This window comes from Sesamum indicum, linkage group LG13 (assembly GCF_026168435.1).
Source record: "Sesamum indicum cultivar Baizhima isolate 11 linkage group LG13, ASM2616843v1, whole genome shotgun sequence".
NCBI lineage: Eukaryota > Viridiplantae > Streptophyta > Magnoliopsida > Lamiales > Pedaliaceae > Sesamum > Sesamum indicum.
Window position 1 is genome coordinate 17,317,738 of NC_142669.1, and position 19,121 is coordinate 17,336,858.

The 19,121-nt window shown below is 34.9% G+C and overlaps 3 protein-coding genes across 3 annotated transcripts; 2 read left to right on the forward strand and 1 right to left on the reverse strand.

The window, feature by feature from the left end:
- Window positions 1-3,776, reverse strand: LOC105176339 (protein kinase PVPK-1). The gene is made up of 3 exons (XM_011099105.3): window positions 3,216-3,776; window positions 1,663-2,696; window positions 1-1,070 (listed from the first exon to the last, which is right to left on the reverse strand). The coding sequence occupies exons 2-3, from the start codon at window positions 2,694-2,696 to the stop codon at window positions 233-235; spliced, it is 1,872 nt and encodes a 623-aa protein (XP_011097407.1). The 5' UTR covers window positions 3,216-3,776; the 3' UTR covers window positions 1-232.
- A 2,461-nt stretch (window positions 3,777-6,237) lies between these two features.
- Window positions 6,238-9,904, forward strand: LOC105176340 (GPI transamidase component family protein / Gaa1-like family protein). Its single transcript, XM_011099107.3, has 6 exons — window positions 6,238-6,427; window positions 6,512-6,603; window positions 7,127-7,226; window positions 7,436-8,291; window positions 8,534-8,658; window positions 8,922-9,904. The coding sequence occupies exons 1-6, from the start codon at window positions 6,339-6,341 to the stop codon at window positions 9,784-9,786; spliced, it is 2,127 nt and encodes a 708-aa protein (XP_011097409.2). The 5' UTR covers window positions 6,238-6,338; the 3' UTR covers window positions 9,787-9,904.
- A 1,290-nt stretch (window positions 9,905-11,194) lies between these two features.
- LOC105176341 (uncharacterized) lies at window positions 11,195-13,050 on the forward strand. The gene has a single exon (XM_011099108.3). It carries the CDS (start codon window positions 11,356-11,358, stop codon window positions 12,757-12,759), a length of 1,404 nt encoding a protein of 467 aa, XP_011097410.1. The 5' UTR covers window positions 11,195-11,355; the 3' UTR covers window positions 12,760-13,050.
- Window positions 13,051-19,121: the final 6,071 nt, after the last annotated feature.

Sequence of the window (19,121 nt, forward strand, 5' to 3'; positions counted from 1 at the left end):
TATGATAATATTCTCTCTTTAATTTCATTTTCTTTATCAAGAATTTTACATCCCTGTGCTGTGCATGAGAATTTGAGCAAAATAATCAATGGATTGCAGCAATTTACACTTAGTTCAGTATATGAATAACAGATCTGTATTCCTTCCAATGGAACAGTAAGCCTACAAGTATGTATGATTGGGTCGAAGAGATGAAACGTCGAGCGAGATGAAAAGGAAATAATAATCAGGTTTAGAAGAAATCGATTTCGTAGTAATTACCTGCCGGCTTCACATCAACACCGTGCACTGTCCCAGCCGCCGGTGGAGGTACACCTGCATTATCCATTATGTAGGGTGGAGGTACCTCCGGAGGACTGGCACAACGAATAAGAGCCCAATTCACGTTCTGAAAAAATGGATGTTGCTTTATTTCGGTTGCCCCTCGTCTGTATGCGAGCCGATGCTGTGGTTCTTTCACCAGCAACCCTCTGATCAAGTCCCTCGCAGCAAAGCTAACTGTAGGCGAGTCAGGGAACCTCAGTGGTTGTCCAACAATGTTGAACAATGTAGCTCGATTCCCTGCTCCTTTGAAAGGTGTTCGCCCGAACAAAAGCTCATAGAGAAAAATCCCGAATGTCCACCAATCCACTGCACTTCCATGACCTTCACCTTTGACAATTTCGGGTGCTAGATATTCATGTGTGCCCACAAAGGACATGGAACGAGCGTTTGTAGGTTCAGCTATCAGTTCCGGAAGAAGAGTGATGTGGTTGTGTATTTCTGCATATCGTCTCGTCTTTTTTTCCTTTTTGGGCTTGCCTGACAATCGTGGCCGGAAACATGTAGGCTGGATGGAGCATGATGGCTCGAGGCAAGCTGGCTGAATGCAGAGTCCCAGGTTCTTGGATTCTGCATTCGAGGACTTAACGAGAGTTGGGCTCACCGCACATCTCAACGAAAGGTCGAAATCTGAAAGCATAATGTGCCCATCTTCCCTCACCAAAACATTTTCTGGTTTAAGATCTCTGTAGATAATACCAAGCATGTGCAGATACTCTAAAGCTAGGAGGACTTCAGCAATGTAGAACCTGAAAGAACAGCATAAAACATGGCACCGACATGCCATCCTCTTATTTCAATACAAAAAAAAATAGAAAGTTTGCATTCAAATGTTTTTGCATTTTAACGAGAAACTTTCAAGTTCAGGACTCCCATCTCAATAGTTTAGTAAGGGGCTGTTATAGCAGTTAATTAGATAATTGAAATAAGTCGAAAAGAGTGATCAGAGCTCACATATGCATAAAGGGGAAGTTCGAAAATAATGTTTTGAGTTCAGCATATTCACTTAATGAAGCTAACTTCCTGCATCCTAGAGACAACACATATTAAAGAGATGCTTTAGCTTGCCATTCTGCTAACAGGAGATAGGGACCATTTGTGCAAGCTTGGCTTTAATAGACTTCAGCACTGCATACTTGAGTTTTATGGATTAGGTGGAGACAGGAACCCTACATATGTATGACATAAAGAATTCATGATGTCCGCCTCATTCAAGGAGGATAATCTTATATTTTGAATCAAGCATACTGCAAACGAATTTATAATGAAATATAATTCTTCTAAAGGTTCAATTGACTAAAAAAAAAACACAGAAATCAAACAGAGTTAATCACTCTCTACCTGGCAGCATGCTCTGTAAAGAACTTCCCAGGTTGTCTTTGCCGAAGTGCATGCAAATCTCCCCCAGGACAAAACTCCATCACTAGGAATGATAATTTCTCCGTCTCAAAGTGAGCATATAAGGTGGGCAGAAAGGGATGATCAAGAGACTGCAGAATCTCTCTTTCCGTCTGAGCTCTGAGAAGCTTCTTCCGACTTGCTAGAGTTTCTTTATCCATCACTTTTATGGCAAAACAAGTTTGTGTGCCAATCAACTCCGCCAGATGGACAGTGCCTATATCTCCACATCCTAGCCTCTTGAAAATCCTGAAATTTTTCGACTCCAATGACCCATTTTTACGAGTTCTAACGGCTTGAATTGCTTCCCACCTTGTATCATTTGCTTTGTGTGGTTTGTATATAGCACTGCTAAAACTACTAGAGCTGGTTTCATCACTAAAATCACTGCCAGTGCTGCCTCTATATAGACTAGTCTTCCTGCTCTTCACGAAATCACGCAAGTTGCTGACTTCCACATTTTCACCATTTTTCTCCACACTGCTCATACTTTCACTGACTTCAGTGTTGGTGAAGCTTTGTTTAGCTTCTGCATACTCTGTAGCAGAGTAGAAACTGTTTTGGGGGCTTGAACAGTAAGCGACTCCTGATTTTGAAAGTAATCGAGCATTTAACAGGTCTACAGCTCCTTCAGCAGGCAATGAAGCAACATCAGCTGATTCCAAAAGCCCATTAGGATTGCAATTCTTGACATCATTGGTTTCAGATGTTGTAGCCTGCTCCTGGCTTATATCTTTTCCTTCATCTCTACAATGAAATTGCTCCTGCCCTTGCTCATTTTCTCGCATAATAAAACGGGATGTTTCATAGCGACATTCTGAAACAGCCTTGGAGCTGGATTTAGCATAGGTAGTTCTCATATCGTGATCTTTAGGGACTGCACGAGATTCAGATGAGCCCGCTTCACGACTATGTTGTCTGGCAGATGGAGGACGGGGAGCATGAATATTCCTCGTGCTGACGGAATTGGATGTCATCTGTAACAAATCAACTCCCTGATCAGACGGCATTATCGTCACTGAAACATTATAACACCATCAAAATGGAATAGAAATTTAAATAACCTAAGCACTCTCCAAAACCGGCTGTTTTTTTCTCAAGAAAATCTGAAGCAAGAATCAAATATCCCTAAAAGCATATAAACAAGAGAAATAATGAAAAGGCACCAATGCAACAAACAACTCTCCTGCACTAATAGCAACCCTTGTAGATGTAAACCTTCCAACATCAAGAAAATCACTGTCTCTGAAAAGTGAAAATTGTCAACCCCATTCATTAAAGATTACAAGAAAAGAGCACCCCAAGAATTCAGTACACAACTATTCAGTTCCTTCATGATCATACATACATAAAATTGACGCAATTCTTGTTTCCCATCACATATCAAGCTTATTTTCCGGGCTTAAATTAGCGCAGAAACCAAAATCAAGAAACCAACAATCAAACCCCACAATGAAAACAACACTAAGAACAGCAAAAACAGATTCTCCACTTACCTCATTAGAGAACGCAAATGCTTAACAATCATGAAAAGACTCTGAGATAGAAATCGAACTTGGTAGCAAAAGCTCTCTTCCCGCTAAATTGTTGTGGGAGTCCTTTTCAGATCCGATCAAGACAAGAAACAGAAACGGATAGTTAGATTACGTGAACCCAAAAGAGAAAAAAAGAGTTGAGGATCCCAATAATGACAAATCCAGCGAAGCTTATCTTTCTTGTTCCCGTCGTTTAATGGGCAGAATGTTGTGTAGTAAAGAAGTCGAAAGAAAGAAAGAAGGCCGAAAATGGAATTCGATTCATAAGCAAAGTATAGAATGGCAATGGGGCGGTATCTTCGACTTTTGCTTATACGAAGAGATGAGAAGGCGTCTTTACTCTAATTAAGAATACGCATCACACTCCGTCAAGTCTCCTCCTTTTCTTGTTTCTGCAACGCTTTCTCTCCCATTTCCTCTCTTTTTAATCTCTTTTTGGTTATGTTGCAGTACAAAATACTGTATATACTTCCTTTTTCTTTATCAAGGAACGACTTCATTCGCTCTCCCTATACTTTATTTTCACGCACCATCGCTTCTGTCTCTCAAAAGCAGCCGCAATTCTCTTTGAATATAATTAATAGTAGGGTTTAATATAAATTATTTTCATATAATATTATAAAACAGCACATTACCTCTTTATAAAAATTTTATATTTTTTAAAATAAATCAATTTATCACCCTATTTAAAAAGGTAAATTGCTTTATTTTAAAAATTACAGAGAGATAAAATTATTGTATTTTTAAAAAACACAGGGAGATATGTTACTATTTTTTTATAAAAATATAATTTGCTTATTTGCAATATCACAAATATTTGCTCGCATTTTTCCCTTAATTGTATGTACTCCACATATGGTATGTTTACTATTTACGTAAATTATTTTTATTTTATTTTATATATAATCATAGAAATCATTCATTATCTTTAAGAAATAGGGATAATTTGTATAATAATATTTATATTTCCATGAGGTGTACATGTAATTTGTAAAAAAATAATGATGATTCGTGTAAATATTGGTGTATGTGATCTGAGTTTGACCGCGACAATGGTCGCTCAGATTGGGGGGCGACGGTGATAATGCCTCTCTACGTTGGGCGACGGGGGAGGGCAGCCTGGTGGCGGGGTGGGTGGGATTGGGTTTATTAATTTTATTTTGTAAAATAATACTATTATTTTTTATAGTTTATAATTATAATTATAATATAATAAAATTTGGTTTCTTAATATTTTTTTATAAATTTAAAATCTAATGATTGAGATTGATTGATTATATCCTATGTATTTTATGAAATAAAAAAGTATTCACCGATGATTAAAATAAAAACTAATATATAATAGATAAATACATGATAGTGTTTTTACAAAAAAAATAAATAACGTCGTTAGTTTCAATTAGTGGTAATGCAGGGTAGGGAAACTACATAAATTAATGCTCCCCTATTTTCTTAGGTAATAATTACAAGAACCGGAATAATTATAAGACTCTTCATTTAATAAAATAGGTTTAGTTCCAGCCTCCTCTATATGTTATTATTTGTGCTGACTATAAAATTATACTGAAAATTATATTTTGTGGTTCGAATTATATTTGTTTTTATATTTTGATATCTAATTTTTTTATATACTATCTCAATTTTGTGATATTTGTATTTTGCTATATAACTTTTTTTTTTGTTCATTTTTCAGATGAAAAAACATTAAATATTTTGCTTATGTGAAAAAATCACATCACATAACTCTTAAATATTACATGTCCTCTGTATGCAATGTTTTTCCAATAAATAACTTGAGGGGAAAACAGTTATAAATGACAAAGTGCAAAGCTTCATAAAATTGACAAAAAAAAAAAAGCTTAAATACCAAAATGTAAAAACAATCATGATTTGGATGGTAAAATATAATTAACCCTAAATTTTATTGGTTAGTTATTATTGTTACTAACCTAATTAAGAGAACCTAATCCTCATGTGATGTTACTTTTGTCAAAGTTTATTGATTCATTGTTCAATCTGGTCACTGTAATCGTATTATATGAGTGTTTGTGAAAAAATTTATTTTTAGAAAAGTGAGTAAAGAAAGTTGAAATAGAATCAAAAGTGTGTATTGTTTATAAAAGAAAGTGAAAAAGAGCAGATAAAAGTTAAATTAGATAGTATTTAAAGAGAAATCACTTTTAAAATAAATTTTAATTGATTAAAGACCGTTTCATTCCTATTAAAAAGATAATATTTTCTACTTATTATTTCACTTGTTGTTTGTCAATAATACTTATTTTTTCACAAAAAAATAATAAATTTTATTAATTAGTGTATTTCATATTTTTTTTAAAATATTAAAAACTAGATATTTAATTTAATAATGCTTCCACTAAGTAATATAATTATTCATTAACTTGCATGATTGCAAAAAAAAATATTTATTTTATTAATTAATCAAATAATAATATTAGAACTAAATAATATGATGATATAGCAAATAAATATATAAAATTTAAAATAGTAAACATGTGATAGTTTAAATTTAATTATTATTAAATTATTCAAAAATTTAAAATTTCAATATCAACTAAATACACAATTTAAAAAAATTAAAAATGGTAAAATCAAATTAAGACTATTATAATAAGGGTATAGTAGTAAAAAATAAAAGTTAAATCTATTTACAAAAAAATCAAAACAACTAAAAGCACTACCAAGGTGCTTATAATTTTTGGCCTAAAAGCGCTTCTCTTAACTGTTTCAAAAATAAAAGTTGGCATATCAAATACTTAAAAAGAAAAGAAAACACTTTTTATGCCATATTGTAAATAATATATATATTTTATTTTAAAAAGCAGTTTTAAATTAGAGACAGGCCCAAGGGGGTCTGGGCCCATTCTATTTCTACAATGGCAACGGGCCCAAAACAGTCGGCCCAACCCAAATAGAAACCCATCTTCTACCGAAAAGCTACAGGAAAAACAACAGCCGATCTGTTTACGACGTCGTACTGTGAGTCGAGAACCCAGAAGCTTAAATTGAGTGCTGTAGTAGAGGGCGAGAGGAAGCGAAAAGCTCGACGCCGATCGGCGAGCAACCATGGCGGAAGCTGAACAGGTCGTCAAACCAAAGCCTCGACCGATTATTCGCATTGGTCTATTTCTCATTTCCCACAGCCTCTTCGTGAGGTATATTTATTCCGTAAATTGCTGAAAATGTTTCAATTTTCTTGCTCGAGTGGAAATGCAAACTGATTTTTGTATGATTTCAAGTGTGATATGCTGCACGGCAGGAATTGTAGCTCTTCTTCTTCTGCCTGCTCTCGCCAAGAACACCTATATTTCGGAAAATGCCCTGATGCCTGGTTGGTTCTACCATTATAATTCCCTTTTTCTGTTCTACGTTATTCTTTGGTCTTATATTTAGCTTTTATGCATTGATTTGTTCGAATGTTTTATGAGAACGTAGGGCTTTTGGTTTTAAAACTCTCGTGAAGCTCGGGTGATAACTTCCTTTTATGTAAAATTATTCGTGATCCATGTAGTTCAAACAATAGTTACGCCGTACTCTGTTCATCTACTCTTAACTTGTTTTAATCTTTTTACCGTGTGAGAGATCACCTTTCGTTGGACAGACTGAAACAAGAGAATCCATGTTGTAGAGATGATGAAGCTGTTTGAGTTGGTTATAATAGTATTATTTTAGTGAATCCACTTCTGCTTGATGTGCGCTTTCAGTTTTGCATTTGGGAGGAAGATGAAGTTATTGATAGTTTAAATCTTATTACTAGTCATATGCCCTTCAGGATAAATATAATCTGATTTTAGTTTTCGTTTTATGGTTGGCGAGATGGTATTCCTCAATGTTTCTGAACTGGCAATCTGCAGGTTCTGCCAGTCCTATGCTCTCTAAAAATGATGCTTCAGAGGGACACAATTTTGTGAACGGGATACTGAATTTGGATTCAGAGACTACCAAAACTGGCATGTAGGTATTTTCTGCTGAACCTAAATTTTTATTAAGATTCTCCATATCTTATCTCGTAACATTTGTCTGTACAATTCTTGGCAATCCTGTGTAATTTAGGTTGTAAAACATGTATAGGTTTCCTCTGTTTGTCTTTTCTTTTTCCTTTTTCCATGCTACATCTTCTGCTCAAATTTCTTTAAACTCTGCCTTCTAATTTGTGCATGCAGTGAGATCCCTGAGTTGATAGCCAAACACATAGTGGAGTTGGGTGGTGAAGTTAACTATCACAAGTTCCAACCAGTTTCTAATAAGTTTCATCCGCTGCACTTCTTCTTGGGTCCTGATGCAGGAGTAATACAAGAGAACTACAGTTGTTCATCTTATGGGATCAATACTGTTGGAATAATAAGAGCCCCTCGTGGTGATGGGAAGGAAGCCATTGTGATGGTCACACCTTATAATTCTGTCAAGATCACTACAGGCCAGGCTTTATCTCTTGGAGCCGCATACTCGGTCTTCTCTTTGCTTTCTCGAGTTACTTGGCTTGCTAAAGATATTATATGGCTTGCTGCTGATTCAAAGCATGGGGAATATGCTGCAGTTGCAGCATGGCTGAGAGACTATAATACACTTTCTTTTGGTGACTTGAATCTGTACCCTGAAATGTGTGGTGTAAGTACTTCGGCATCACGTAAGAAAAGTCAAGTTAAGCAAGACACAATATCTGATGGTTTTCGACGTGCTGGCACCATGGCAGCTGCGCTTGTCATTAAGGTTGCTGACACTAGCACAGAGTTTGAGAAGGATGTTCTCAACATATATGCTGAAGCATCTAATGGGCAGATGCCTAACCTTGACCTCATAAACGTTGTCAATTATTTGGCTGTGCATGGGCAGGGTTTGCAAGTGAGGGTGGAGAAGATTTGGTCATTGCTTGATTCTTGGTGGCTGAACAGTCTTGGGGAACTGATTGAGTTGCTTGGAAAGGTGGCTACAAGCTTAAATCCACAAGGGAGGTTTGGTATTCCTGTTGCAGATTATGTTGAAGGCTCTGTCACTCTAGCCAGTTCCCTATATAATCAGGTAAAATTTTTATTTTCATGAAAGATTGTTATCTGGCATGCTGAGACATCATTTACATGAGTATTTCCCCTTGTCTATGTTTCCCTTCCTCATAGTTGTGGAATACAGGTACTGAGGGTGATTTCCACATTTTAAGTCTTTGATTCTCCTTTTAGGCTTGAATGAATGGGCGATACCTGCTTGCTTTCACTTTCTGCGAAATATTTGTTGTCATCATTAATGCTTCTGATTTATTATGTCAGGCATTGGGTGTTCCGACGGGTCCACATGGTGCCTTCCGCGATTATCAAGTTGATGCTATCACTATGGAAATCTCACCAAAGTTTTACTCAACTGAGAGGGTTCTGTTCCTTTTGCGTGTTGGCAGGTCAGTCTCTGTTAATTACGCTTGTATATTTGCCCCTAGTTCTGAAACCAAGCAATGCACATGAACCATTGGCATGATCAGGTTTTGTGCATCGTTTTCCTGTTATCTCTTATTAACTGCCATTATTCGTTTGCAACTGTTTTGCTCTTGAATGCTTTTCCAGGATGTCTTTGTGCTCTTTGCTAGGTCTGTTTCTTGGAGAATGTGTATGTGTTGATTTGTTTGTGTTCCTCCAGTTGAGATGAGTTCCTGGTATTTTACAGGTTGGTTGAAGGAGTCATACGGTCTGTGAATAATCTCCTTGAGAAGTTTCACCAGTCCTTTTTTTTGTATCTCTTGACGTCGCCAAATAGGTTTGTCTCTGTTGGAGTATACATGATTGCCTTCGCATTGCTCATTGCTCCCCTTCCATTGGTTGCTGCTGCTTTGTTTTCTGATGCTAGTAAAACAAAATTGGGGAAAGACAAAGTTCCACTTAAACCTGCTCCTCATGGGGAATCAATCCCAACTTTTACATCATGGAAATGGCTTTATGCTGCAAAAACTGTTCTAGTTGTCCACTTATGGGGTGCAGTTGTGACATTACTTCCTAATTTTCTCTACCAAATTCCTAATTCCTCACCATCAACTAACCTCTTAATTTGGATCACTCTTTCCATGCTAAGCCTCTTCTTCACGTATGTACTATCCGGTTCTTTTTCATTTTTTAGCACGAGTCAACCACAAAGAAGAGAATGGGCCCTCCTTAAGTCGGTAACTGTTGCTGCTGCTTTCATAGGACTTTGTCTCATGTCTGTAATAAATTTTGCAACAGCAGAAATTGGAGCACTCCTGTTAGTTCCTATGTGTTTGACTGCTGTGCCCTTGAGGCATGATCTTAAAGTAAATACCATGAGGGCATTAATCCGTGGAGCCTGTAATATGCTATTGGTATTTGTGGGGTTTCCTCCGATTGCCTTTCTTTTGCTAAAAGGTGCATCAGATGGTTTTGGTAACGTAAGATTTGGTGACTTCTGGAATTGGGCCGAGACCCTTTGGGCATGGAACAGTGCAACTTACATCTACATATGTATGGTTCATCTCCCCTGCTGGGTTCTGTGTATTCACACTTTACTACATCAATGTTAATGTGTTCCAAACATTTTAGGCTCCTCCTTTGTTGTATCAGTTACTCCTATATGAGGACAGTAGAAATTCTATTTTGCTTCGGCTCTAACACGCATGAGCTCCGAAGCTTGTTTGGTAATTGATTACTTGGTGCATGTTCATATGAGTTTTATGCTTTACTCAGCAAGATCAAAATCTGGATTCGGACATTTGCTTCCTTACCCAATGGCCTAGTAATCCATGTATCTCCATACTTTAGCCTGATCACGTTGCAGTAATAAAAGCAACAACGCCTATTGTCACTTGGAAGTGATGAAACATTCTGATTGTGGTTGAGTCTTGGAAGCAGAACACAACTGCATAGGTACCTCTCAAAAGCTTCTTTTTCGACAAGGTACAGAAGGTAGAATTTCTCAAGTAAGCTACGTAGATATTTCTCCACACCTTTTGTTTGCACTTATTTACAGGTGATATGTTCCTTTATCCTTCAACTCAAGGAAGCTAATGGTTACCTGGTACGATCGTCTGACAAGTGCTTGTCGCCCTGCCAGATGTCTCTCATTGAAAGTATGTTCTCTTGAAACTGCCAGTAGTTTTCTGCAGAATGGAATGGTTGTTTATTTTGGTACAGGCATAGACACTGGGAACTCTGCTTTAGCAATGTAGGAAGAAACAGTTGTGATTATGGAAAGGTAGGTAAGTGGGAAGTCGTTTTGATGTTTTATCTAAGGTTAGTGGCAGGTCAATTTTTTTATTTTCTTCACAAGGCGCACATATCCACCTTTAAATACTATGTTTGCTATAATCAATCTCCCTTCCCTTACAAAATCTCAGTTAAGGTTATTAGGGATAAAGCCCATCCACTTGAAGCAAGCCGCCAAGCCGGCACGATTGATAGGCGGCTCAAGTCTTACAACTACATCACGACATTGTCTGCGTGGTTTCCTCTTTGAAGTAATCTCTCTCTCAAAGACTTGCTCATTTCATTGACGTAAGAATCAGAGTTTTTTGTAGTACTCTTTGTTCTTTAACTTGTTTTAATCGAGTAGAGTTCTGTGAAAGTGATGAGTTTCTTAAATTGTAGACAACTGGGAGAAGAATTATTAAAGATTTGCACTACCATCATGTTTAAGGAAAGAATAAAATCAAGGAAATAGTACTTGGATACGAAACCAGAATATTGGATTTTTCTCGTTATATATTTTATTTTTACACTTAACATGGAATGTTAATTAACAGTCTTTTTTTTAAGAAATGAAAATTTCAATATAATCACATAATCATTTATTATTTATAATTATTTTTGTTTGTCTAAAAATAATTGATGAAAATAAATTGAAGTATAACCAAATTAAATTAGGCTTCAGGATTAAATATTCCGGTTAAAAATCAGAATCACAAAAAACGCCTTAAGAAATAATAAAGGGGGTGGGGGGTGGGGATGGGGATGGGGGTAGGTAGATAAAGACTTGTTAATTGTCCTCGTCACCATCGTATCATTATCATCAATCAATCATCATCAGCATAAAGACAGAAATAAAAGAAGCAAGCAAATGTGAAAGGAGAGGAAAAGGGAAAGACTCTTGGGAAATGGATGAGCTTCTCTGCGATGAGCTTATCCAAGAAGTCTTCTACCGCCTTCCCCCTTCCTCCTCCTCCGCCGTCTCCCTTGTCTCCAAGCGCTGGTGCCGCCTGCTCCGCTCCTCCACCACCTCTATTTCCCTCTGCTTCCCCCCTCCCCACAACCCCACCACCATCGCTTCTTTATCCGCCTTTCTTTCCCACCACCCCTTTCTCTCTTCAGTTTCTCTCGCCGGCGACTGCCCTGACTTCGGCGATCCTCTCCTCCTCGCCGTTGCCTCTTCTTGCCCCAACCTCCGGAAACTCCGCTACTTGACCTCCCCAGTTTCGTACTTTTCTCTTTCCACTCTCTCAATCTCTTGTCTTCATCTCTCGTCAATTGCTATCACTATCTCAAGGCCTCTGTCTTTCCATTGGTTGCCGTCGTTTAATTCCTTAAAATGCCTATCGCTTTTCTTGGTAAGCCCTTCAACAGAATTTGATAATCCCGAAGTCAAAGAAATGAGAGATTCTGTCTTTGATTCGGAGTTGAATTTGGAAAGCCTTTCCTTGTGTGGAATCTTGCCCGGGGATAGTGGGCTTAGCTACCTATGGAGAAACTGTAAGAATGTAAAGAAACTGCGGCTGAAGAGCTGCGAAAGCCTTGGAGATTACTCATCCTTTTCTTGTTTCTCCAAGTTCTTAAGTGGTCTTAAAGAACTGGAGCTGAGAACTTGTAGGAGTATTTTCAATGGGGTGTTATTGAAATTGGCTGAGAACTGTGTTTCTCTTGATTCGTTGTTGGTTTATGATGGTGGCAGCGGAGAGGGTTTGCTCCAATTCATTAATCAGTGCAAGTGCAGTTTAAGGAGGCTAGATTTGAGGTTGCCTCTTGATCTTGATAACTCCCATTTAATTGCCTTAGCTGAGAATTTGAACTTCAGGGGCTTGGTGAGTTTAAGGTTGCAAAGTTGCTGTTTTGTTACTGGTGAGGGGTTAAAGGTTCTTGCCAGGGCCATAGGTAATGTGCTAGAGGAGCTTGCTTTGATCAACTGTGATATGGTGGAGAGGGAATCCGGTTTGTTAGCTGCTCTAGGACAGGATTTGAAGAGGTTGAGGAAATTGGACTTGTCGTACAATGACATGCTGCTTGATAAGGAGCTTGTGTCGATGCTGGTTTCATGTAATTGTTTGGATGAACTGAAGTTGAGGGGTTGTGCAAGGTTGTCCAATGCAGCTGTGGATTCGATGGTTAGAAGCTGCAAGCAGTTGGAGAGCGTCGATATAACTTATTGCTGTGGTATTGAAGTTGAGGGAGTTGAAGCTCTTGTGTTGAACTCCCTGCGGTTGAGACGACTTAAGGTGGAGCAAAGCAAACTTTCTGTGGATGCTAGGACACGGACAGCGGATAAATTCATTGAGGTTGTCTATTGATAGGTGATTTGGCTATCAAAGAATTAATACAGCTGACGAGCATCTTCTCATGGTCTTTGTTGCTATTGTACAAAGCCAAAGGGGTATATATTCTGTGGCGTTATTACTTGTGCAGTTATCTTCCTCGTGTTGATTGTGTGCTGTAAAATTGGTAAGAATATTTATTTTGCCCTCATCAACATAAGCACCTTTGTTGTAATCATACGGTGGACTATTATTACATGAGGGACAAACTCAAGTTGTATATTAAATTTACTCTGCACATGTTTTAAACAGTTCCGATGATGCTTATCTCGATCAGTATTCATTATAATGTACTTATCATTGATTCAGGAGGCGATTGGGTGAGTTAAACTCACTTCGATAACATATTTGATAACTTGTAAGATGTCGTCCCGACTTGTGAACTTTTTTTAAAAAATAGCAGCTTGTAAGATGAAAAATAAAATGTAAAGATTTGCTTTTAACGAATTACTTATATTCGTTATATTATTTATAAAATATCAGTATGTAAGTTTTAATTTTTATTTCATTCAAACACTTTTAATAGTTATTTTTAGCATTAGAAAAAAGGGAAGTAAAAATTGAAAATTTTGTAAAAGGGAAACTGAAAATGTAATCTGGAATAATAATGCGTTGGTGAGGAATTTTGAATTAAAGCAAAAGTAGATCCATTTGTAAGGTAAATGATCTGGGCTTGTCGAAGCCGTAGAGGCCCAATTATGGGTCATACAGCAGGCAGCAGCGTATGCTCTGCTACGGCCCAAACTTGGGATCTTGACCAAAGTTTAGGAGGCCCGTTATGGCCCAACATTTTTCCCGGGGTTTGGCCCTCATCATGATTTCGTAAATGCAATTTGCACATCAATTATTATTATTATTAGCATAAATTATAACGGATTTTTTAAGGTTTGATATTATTAAAAATATTTTTTTATTATTTTTAAAAAATTATGAACATTCTTATGGAATTAACGGTTGGCTAATAAATACTATTTCGTGATAGCCTATTATAGAATATATGTTAAATGTCTGTTAGATTTAAAAAAAAAATTGTAATTTTTTAAAATAATTAAAAAATATTTAAAATTATTACAAACTTCAAAGCGATCCATTATAATTTATCCTTAATATATTATTTTTAACATAACCGATTAAGGGGTTATCACAAATGACTTTTTTTGCCAAAATAAAGAAAAGATAATTAGTTAACTATGAACAATGATATTGAATTCATAATTACCCTAAGTGGGGTAGTTTTTAATGGTTCGGTTATCAATTTTAATTCAAACGTTATTGAGAATAATTCGTAAATGTTTGAGGTTGAGATTCTTTTTAAATGATATTTTATTTTTATTAAAGATACGTCTCGAATTTGAGTGTGGAGAAGAGTTGAAAAATAGGTCTGGACATTCTAAAAAAGACCGTGGAAACTAAGTTTGTAGAGTTTAAACTTGTTCCTTTTATTACAGATATTGTAATATTTAATTTAGTAAAGAATAAGTTGAATCTCTAATATACTATTAGGACTGCAAGGATAAAATTGAACATATTTCCATAAATTATGATCTAATTCTTTTGTTACAAGAAAAATAAGAAATAAAAAAATATATTACTTGGAGATGTGATCGAAGACGACAAGTGCAGAGATCATTGGATGGGTGGTGTTTACAGGCAAGTACACTGTTGGAAAAATCAACGGTCGCTATAGCACAATGAGGAAAGAGACTGATCATAGAGAATCACCGCTTTCCGCGGGCTGCATACATTCCCGTTGCGCGCCAATTCTAAAAATTCAACCCCCCTTTTTCCCGCCCAAAAGTCCCGGGCAGTTCGGGCAGACACGGGTTTGTTAAGTAAACACAGGGCCGACAGGCAAAGCCAAATGGGCCTGCGCCGCGGAATAAAGGGCCCATCAAACTGCAATTCTTCAAAAATCAACCCCCGTTTGCCCATCAAAATGTGGAATGTGGTGTTCCATAGGATTCCTGGGACGGGGCATCTCTCCTTCAATTCAATGTATTCCACCATCTCATCCACGCCTCGGATTCCTATTCATTAACTATCTATCAACCCTATTCATCTCAAATTTATAACTCTTATTCATATCCCTTTTCCCTTTCCTATAAAATGGATAAATTGCAGTGGGATTTTTTGAAATTTATTATAATTATAAATAAAAAAAATTCAAGAATCCTATGTGATATTAAAAATATTTTTATATGAAATTTTAATTTTATATATTATAGATATATTATAAATATATTTAAATAGACTTAGGTTGACAAGAATGGGAGTTTTAGTTATTATTATTTTTTTTATAAAAATAGGCTTAAATTGACCAGAGGTAGTGTCGGTCATTATTCATAATATAGATGTGATTTTTTATATTAGAATTTTTATATATATATATTTTTTTCATATCGCAAGGGGTCAAAGTGAATTTAACTCTTTAATATCTTTTTATTGTTTGGAAAATAACAAATACCCTTTAAGATTAATGATCGTCTAACAAATATTCCGTACAATGGACTGTCACGTACGAGAGGGTATTTTATTAGATGGTCGTTGATTCTAGAGATATATTTATAATTTTTTAAACAATTAGAAGATATTTGTAATTATACCAAATTTAGGAGAAGTGTACCCTATTTGAGATGACACTCCATAATTCCCCCAAATACTCATATTATTGCTGCAGTAGCATTCCATCTTTAGTAATAATAATTCTTTTTAAGTGGTTATTAATTACGAGAGTGGTCTAATCCAAAAGTTTTACAAGTAAAAAAAAAAAAATAGTTAAATTCAAAAAAGAAATCTGATTTATTTTACAATTTTTAATTTAATTCTAAAGTATCTTGAGCCAATTTTATTGACCTAACTTAAAAAATAATTCAACCAATATTATGTCAACCGAGTTTGACCAATTGATGATGGTTGCCTTTTTTCAACCTTAAAGCACATCATTTTGAAATTTTTGTGAAAAAATTCAAGATCATGTGTTCGAGTCTCATTAAATGTGTGGATATTTTATCTCACTTTACGCGAGTTATTATATGTAATTTATTTACCGTCATTAATAATAATAAAAAAAAGAGAAATAATATTCCTATACGTCTCTAAACAACGGAATCAAAATCTGTTAATTGATCTTACAACAATTATTTGTCCCATTTATTTCACTAAAATTACATGTTAAATTCTTGTCGGACTGAAAATTTTTCGAACACTATCAAGAAGAGATGATCATAAGAGAAATCAGAATCATATTATTGAGAAGAGATCGTCATAACGGATGAATCTATTTATTAAACAAAAATAAATCTTCAAATTTTATTGCATAATTTCTCAAATTATGAAAAATTTACGTATAATTAAAAAAAAAAACTCAAAAAATGATAGTGTAATAACTTCAACTTGTGCGTGTATAAGTTCAAAGTCAAGATGCTAATTAATACTAGGAAGTAGGAACATATCTATATGTATCCACCACGTCCACATTTTAACGCCCAACAATCAATCCGATGACTTAGGATGAATTGTAGGAAAATTGAATGCTCCATTCTCTGAAATAAGCAGCATTAAACCTCTTCCTTCCCAACTCAATTTTCTTTTTTTTTTTTTTTTTTTAATTTTTTAGTTTCTCCTTGTCCTTACCCACTTTAATCTTTGAGGTTGTCCCCACGCGCAAAACAAAGTAAGCATCAAAACTCGGTTAATGTTATGAACCCATCTTACAGGTCTTACTCGAACAGTAAGGTTTAAATTTTAGGGTAAAAAAATTGTAAGTTTGAGTCCCGTAAATATATATGTACATATATAGTAGTGTCTTGCTTCGTTGTTTTATTTTGATATATTTATTAATTTCAAATTATCGGTATATTGAATTCATAATACGATCATGAATCTATTTTTTTTTTAAAAAAAAAGGAAAAAAGGGAAAGTACACCTTGTTCAAATGGTGGTTGGTATAACTGTAGTAATTTGTACTGATAGTTATCGTTTTACCTAAAAAGATGTAGCTTTCTTGAATAATATCTCGTACAATTCCAAAGTAAAATTGTGTGTTTTTCTAAGCGGGAATAGTTCCCCAACATGTTGAGCTTTAATCAAGTAAATCTCTTTGTTATTAGTTTTAGTTTTAAATATACTATCAATCCAATCCACCCACATTCGATTCGTGTGTATAAATTGAAAATTTTATTATATTTATTTAATTAAATAAAGAAAAAAAACCAATTGTAAACGAAGAACTTTTTAAAAGAAAAGTATAATTTCATATTTTTAGAGAAGGTGTAAGTGTAAATTAAAAAAAAAAAAAAAACAATAGTGGGACTTGGAATATCAAGATTTTTGGACATAGTGTAATTTTGGGTAGCAGATTTTTATGAACAGAGACTTGAAAACTATGTAGTAATAAAATTAATTAAGTGAGTAATAATAGTTAATTAAGGTTAGAAAGTGTAGACTAAATTATAGCAGTAGTCAACAATATTTTATACACTTATACTTTCCTATTATTGAATCAATTCATTAACCCTTTCGCTGTCCAGATAGAGAAAAAAACAATAACTGATAACAATTATTTACCCAAACAAAAGAGATACTTTTTGTGCAGCAGATGATGCTGCTCCTTTGAAGGAAACAACACTGAAAATTGCTACTTATCCTTAATATCTGTTAAGGGAATCCGATGAAACCTATGATTTATGGATACGGACACAATATCAATACTATAATGTGAAGAATTTTTAAAAATTAGAATATGATACGACACTGATATAATTACATATATATATATATATTCTCAATTTATTATAAAATTAAAATATATAATATGAAAAAATATCAAGATAAAACATAGAGAGGCTTAGAAGGGGAAAAGATGATACTAATCATATGAAAAGTGAGTCACAGAGAGAATTGAATTATTATTTTTTTTTATTGAATTATAGTCCAAAACTTTTTAAAATTATAAAAAAAATCACAAACATGTCGGACACCCCAGAAGGCGTGACACTGCGTCTTTTATTTTTTTAATTTATTTTATATTTTTGAATGTAGAATCGTATAAGACACTGCATCGAGTAACTTTTAAAATTTTCGTACATTATAAGATGAAATCCTTACAAGTTTAGATTAACGTATGCGTATTTAAGAAATTTTTTTATACGAATTAAATTTGACCACACAATCAATTAATATGACAAATATTTTTTGTTTATTGTATAATGGTCATTTTTTATAATTTGGTACACCAACACAAAATATAATATATTAATCGTGTAAATAATTTAAAATTTCTTATATACGTTGATTTTCGAGTCATCTTCCATAGATTAAAGTACCAAATCTACTAACCGGTTTGCAATGCAAAAATCAAGTACCTAACCAAGGTTGCAAGGGTTATCCACATAAGAAACCCTTTGATGGTCGAGAAAAGGTATTTTGAGATTGAAAATGCTTGTAATTTGGGTTTCGACAGATCAATAATCATAGAAAAGAGAGGATTATTGCACGATTATGATGTGACTCTTTTATATATATGTTGCAAGTATTTTTTATTTTTTTTCAAAAAACAACTTATATTTTGGTTCAAATTGGGTTATATATACGGAATTCGAATAAAAATAGGTTGATCTTGATCTGTTTGGACAAATATTTCATTGTTTAGGGGGGCATAATGGGAATTGGACAGGTTTTAGATGAACATGTGTTGGGGGGGAATGTAGTAAGAAAGGTAATGAAGAGGGATGTCAGCCTTTTGCTACTATTGCAAATTAGGTAGCTTTGTTTGATCCCAAGAAAGCTCTCTCTTTCAATTTCAAGTAAAGATGAGGCTTTAGTTTAACTTCCCCTTACACCACACACTTTTTACACAACACAATCCACTTTGATTTGTTTGATGAATGATGCAAAATGTGTTCTTGCCCTCGCCTCGTCCTACCCATGCACATCATGTGGGGTTTAGGACAAGCATTCTTTGACCCTTTAATTATCCTTAAACGTGTTGACTTCACTCTTACACTACTCAATTATTCATCTTTTCACATACGCGCTTGTTTGGTTTATTAGATTTAAAATAGTCATGGAGACACATTCCTACATTAATATTTTGTATTTTCATACTAAAGAGAGGATAAATTTGCTGGAATATGTGTTTTATTTTTACAACTTAGATGTCGAATTGGGCTAGTGATGTTTGGACTGCACAAACAACTCGTTAGGTTAGCTGATATGACTCTTAATTAAAATCTTCCAAAATTTAAGTCAGTGTAGGATTTGAAGTTATAAGAGGTCACACTTATGCGATCTTTGTACGTAGTGCGATTTGTCAGTAATAAATACATATCTGTCAAAAA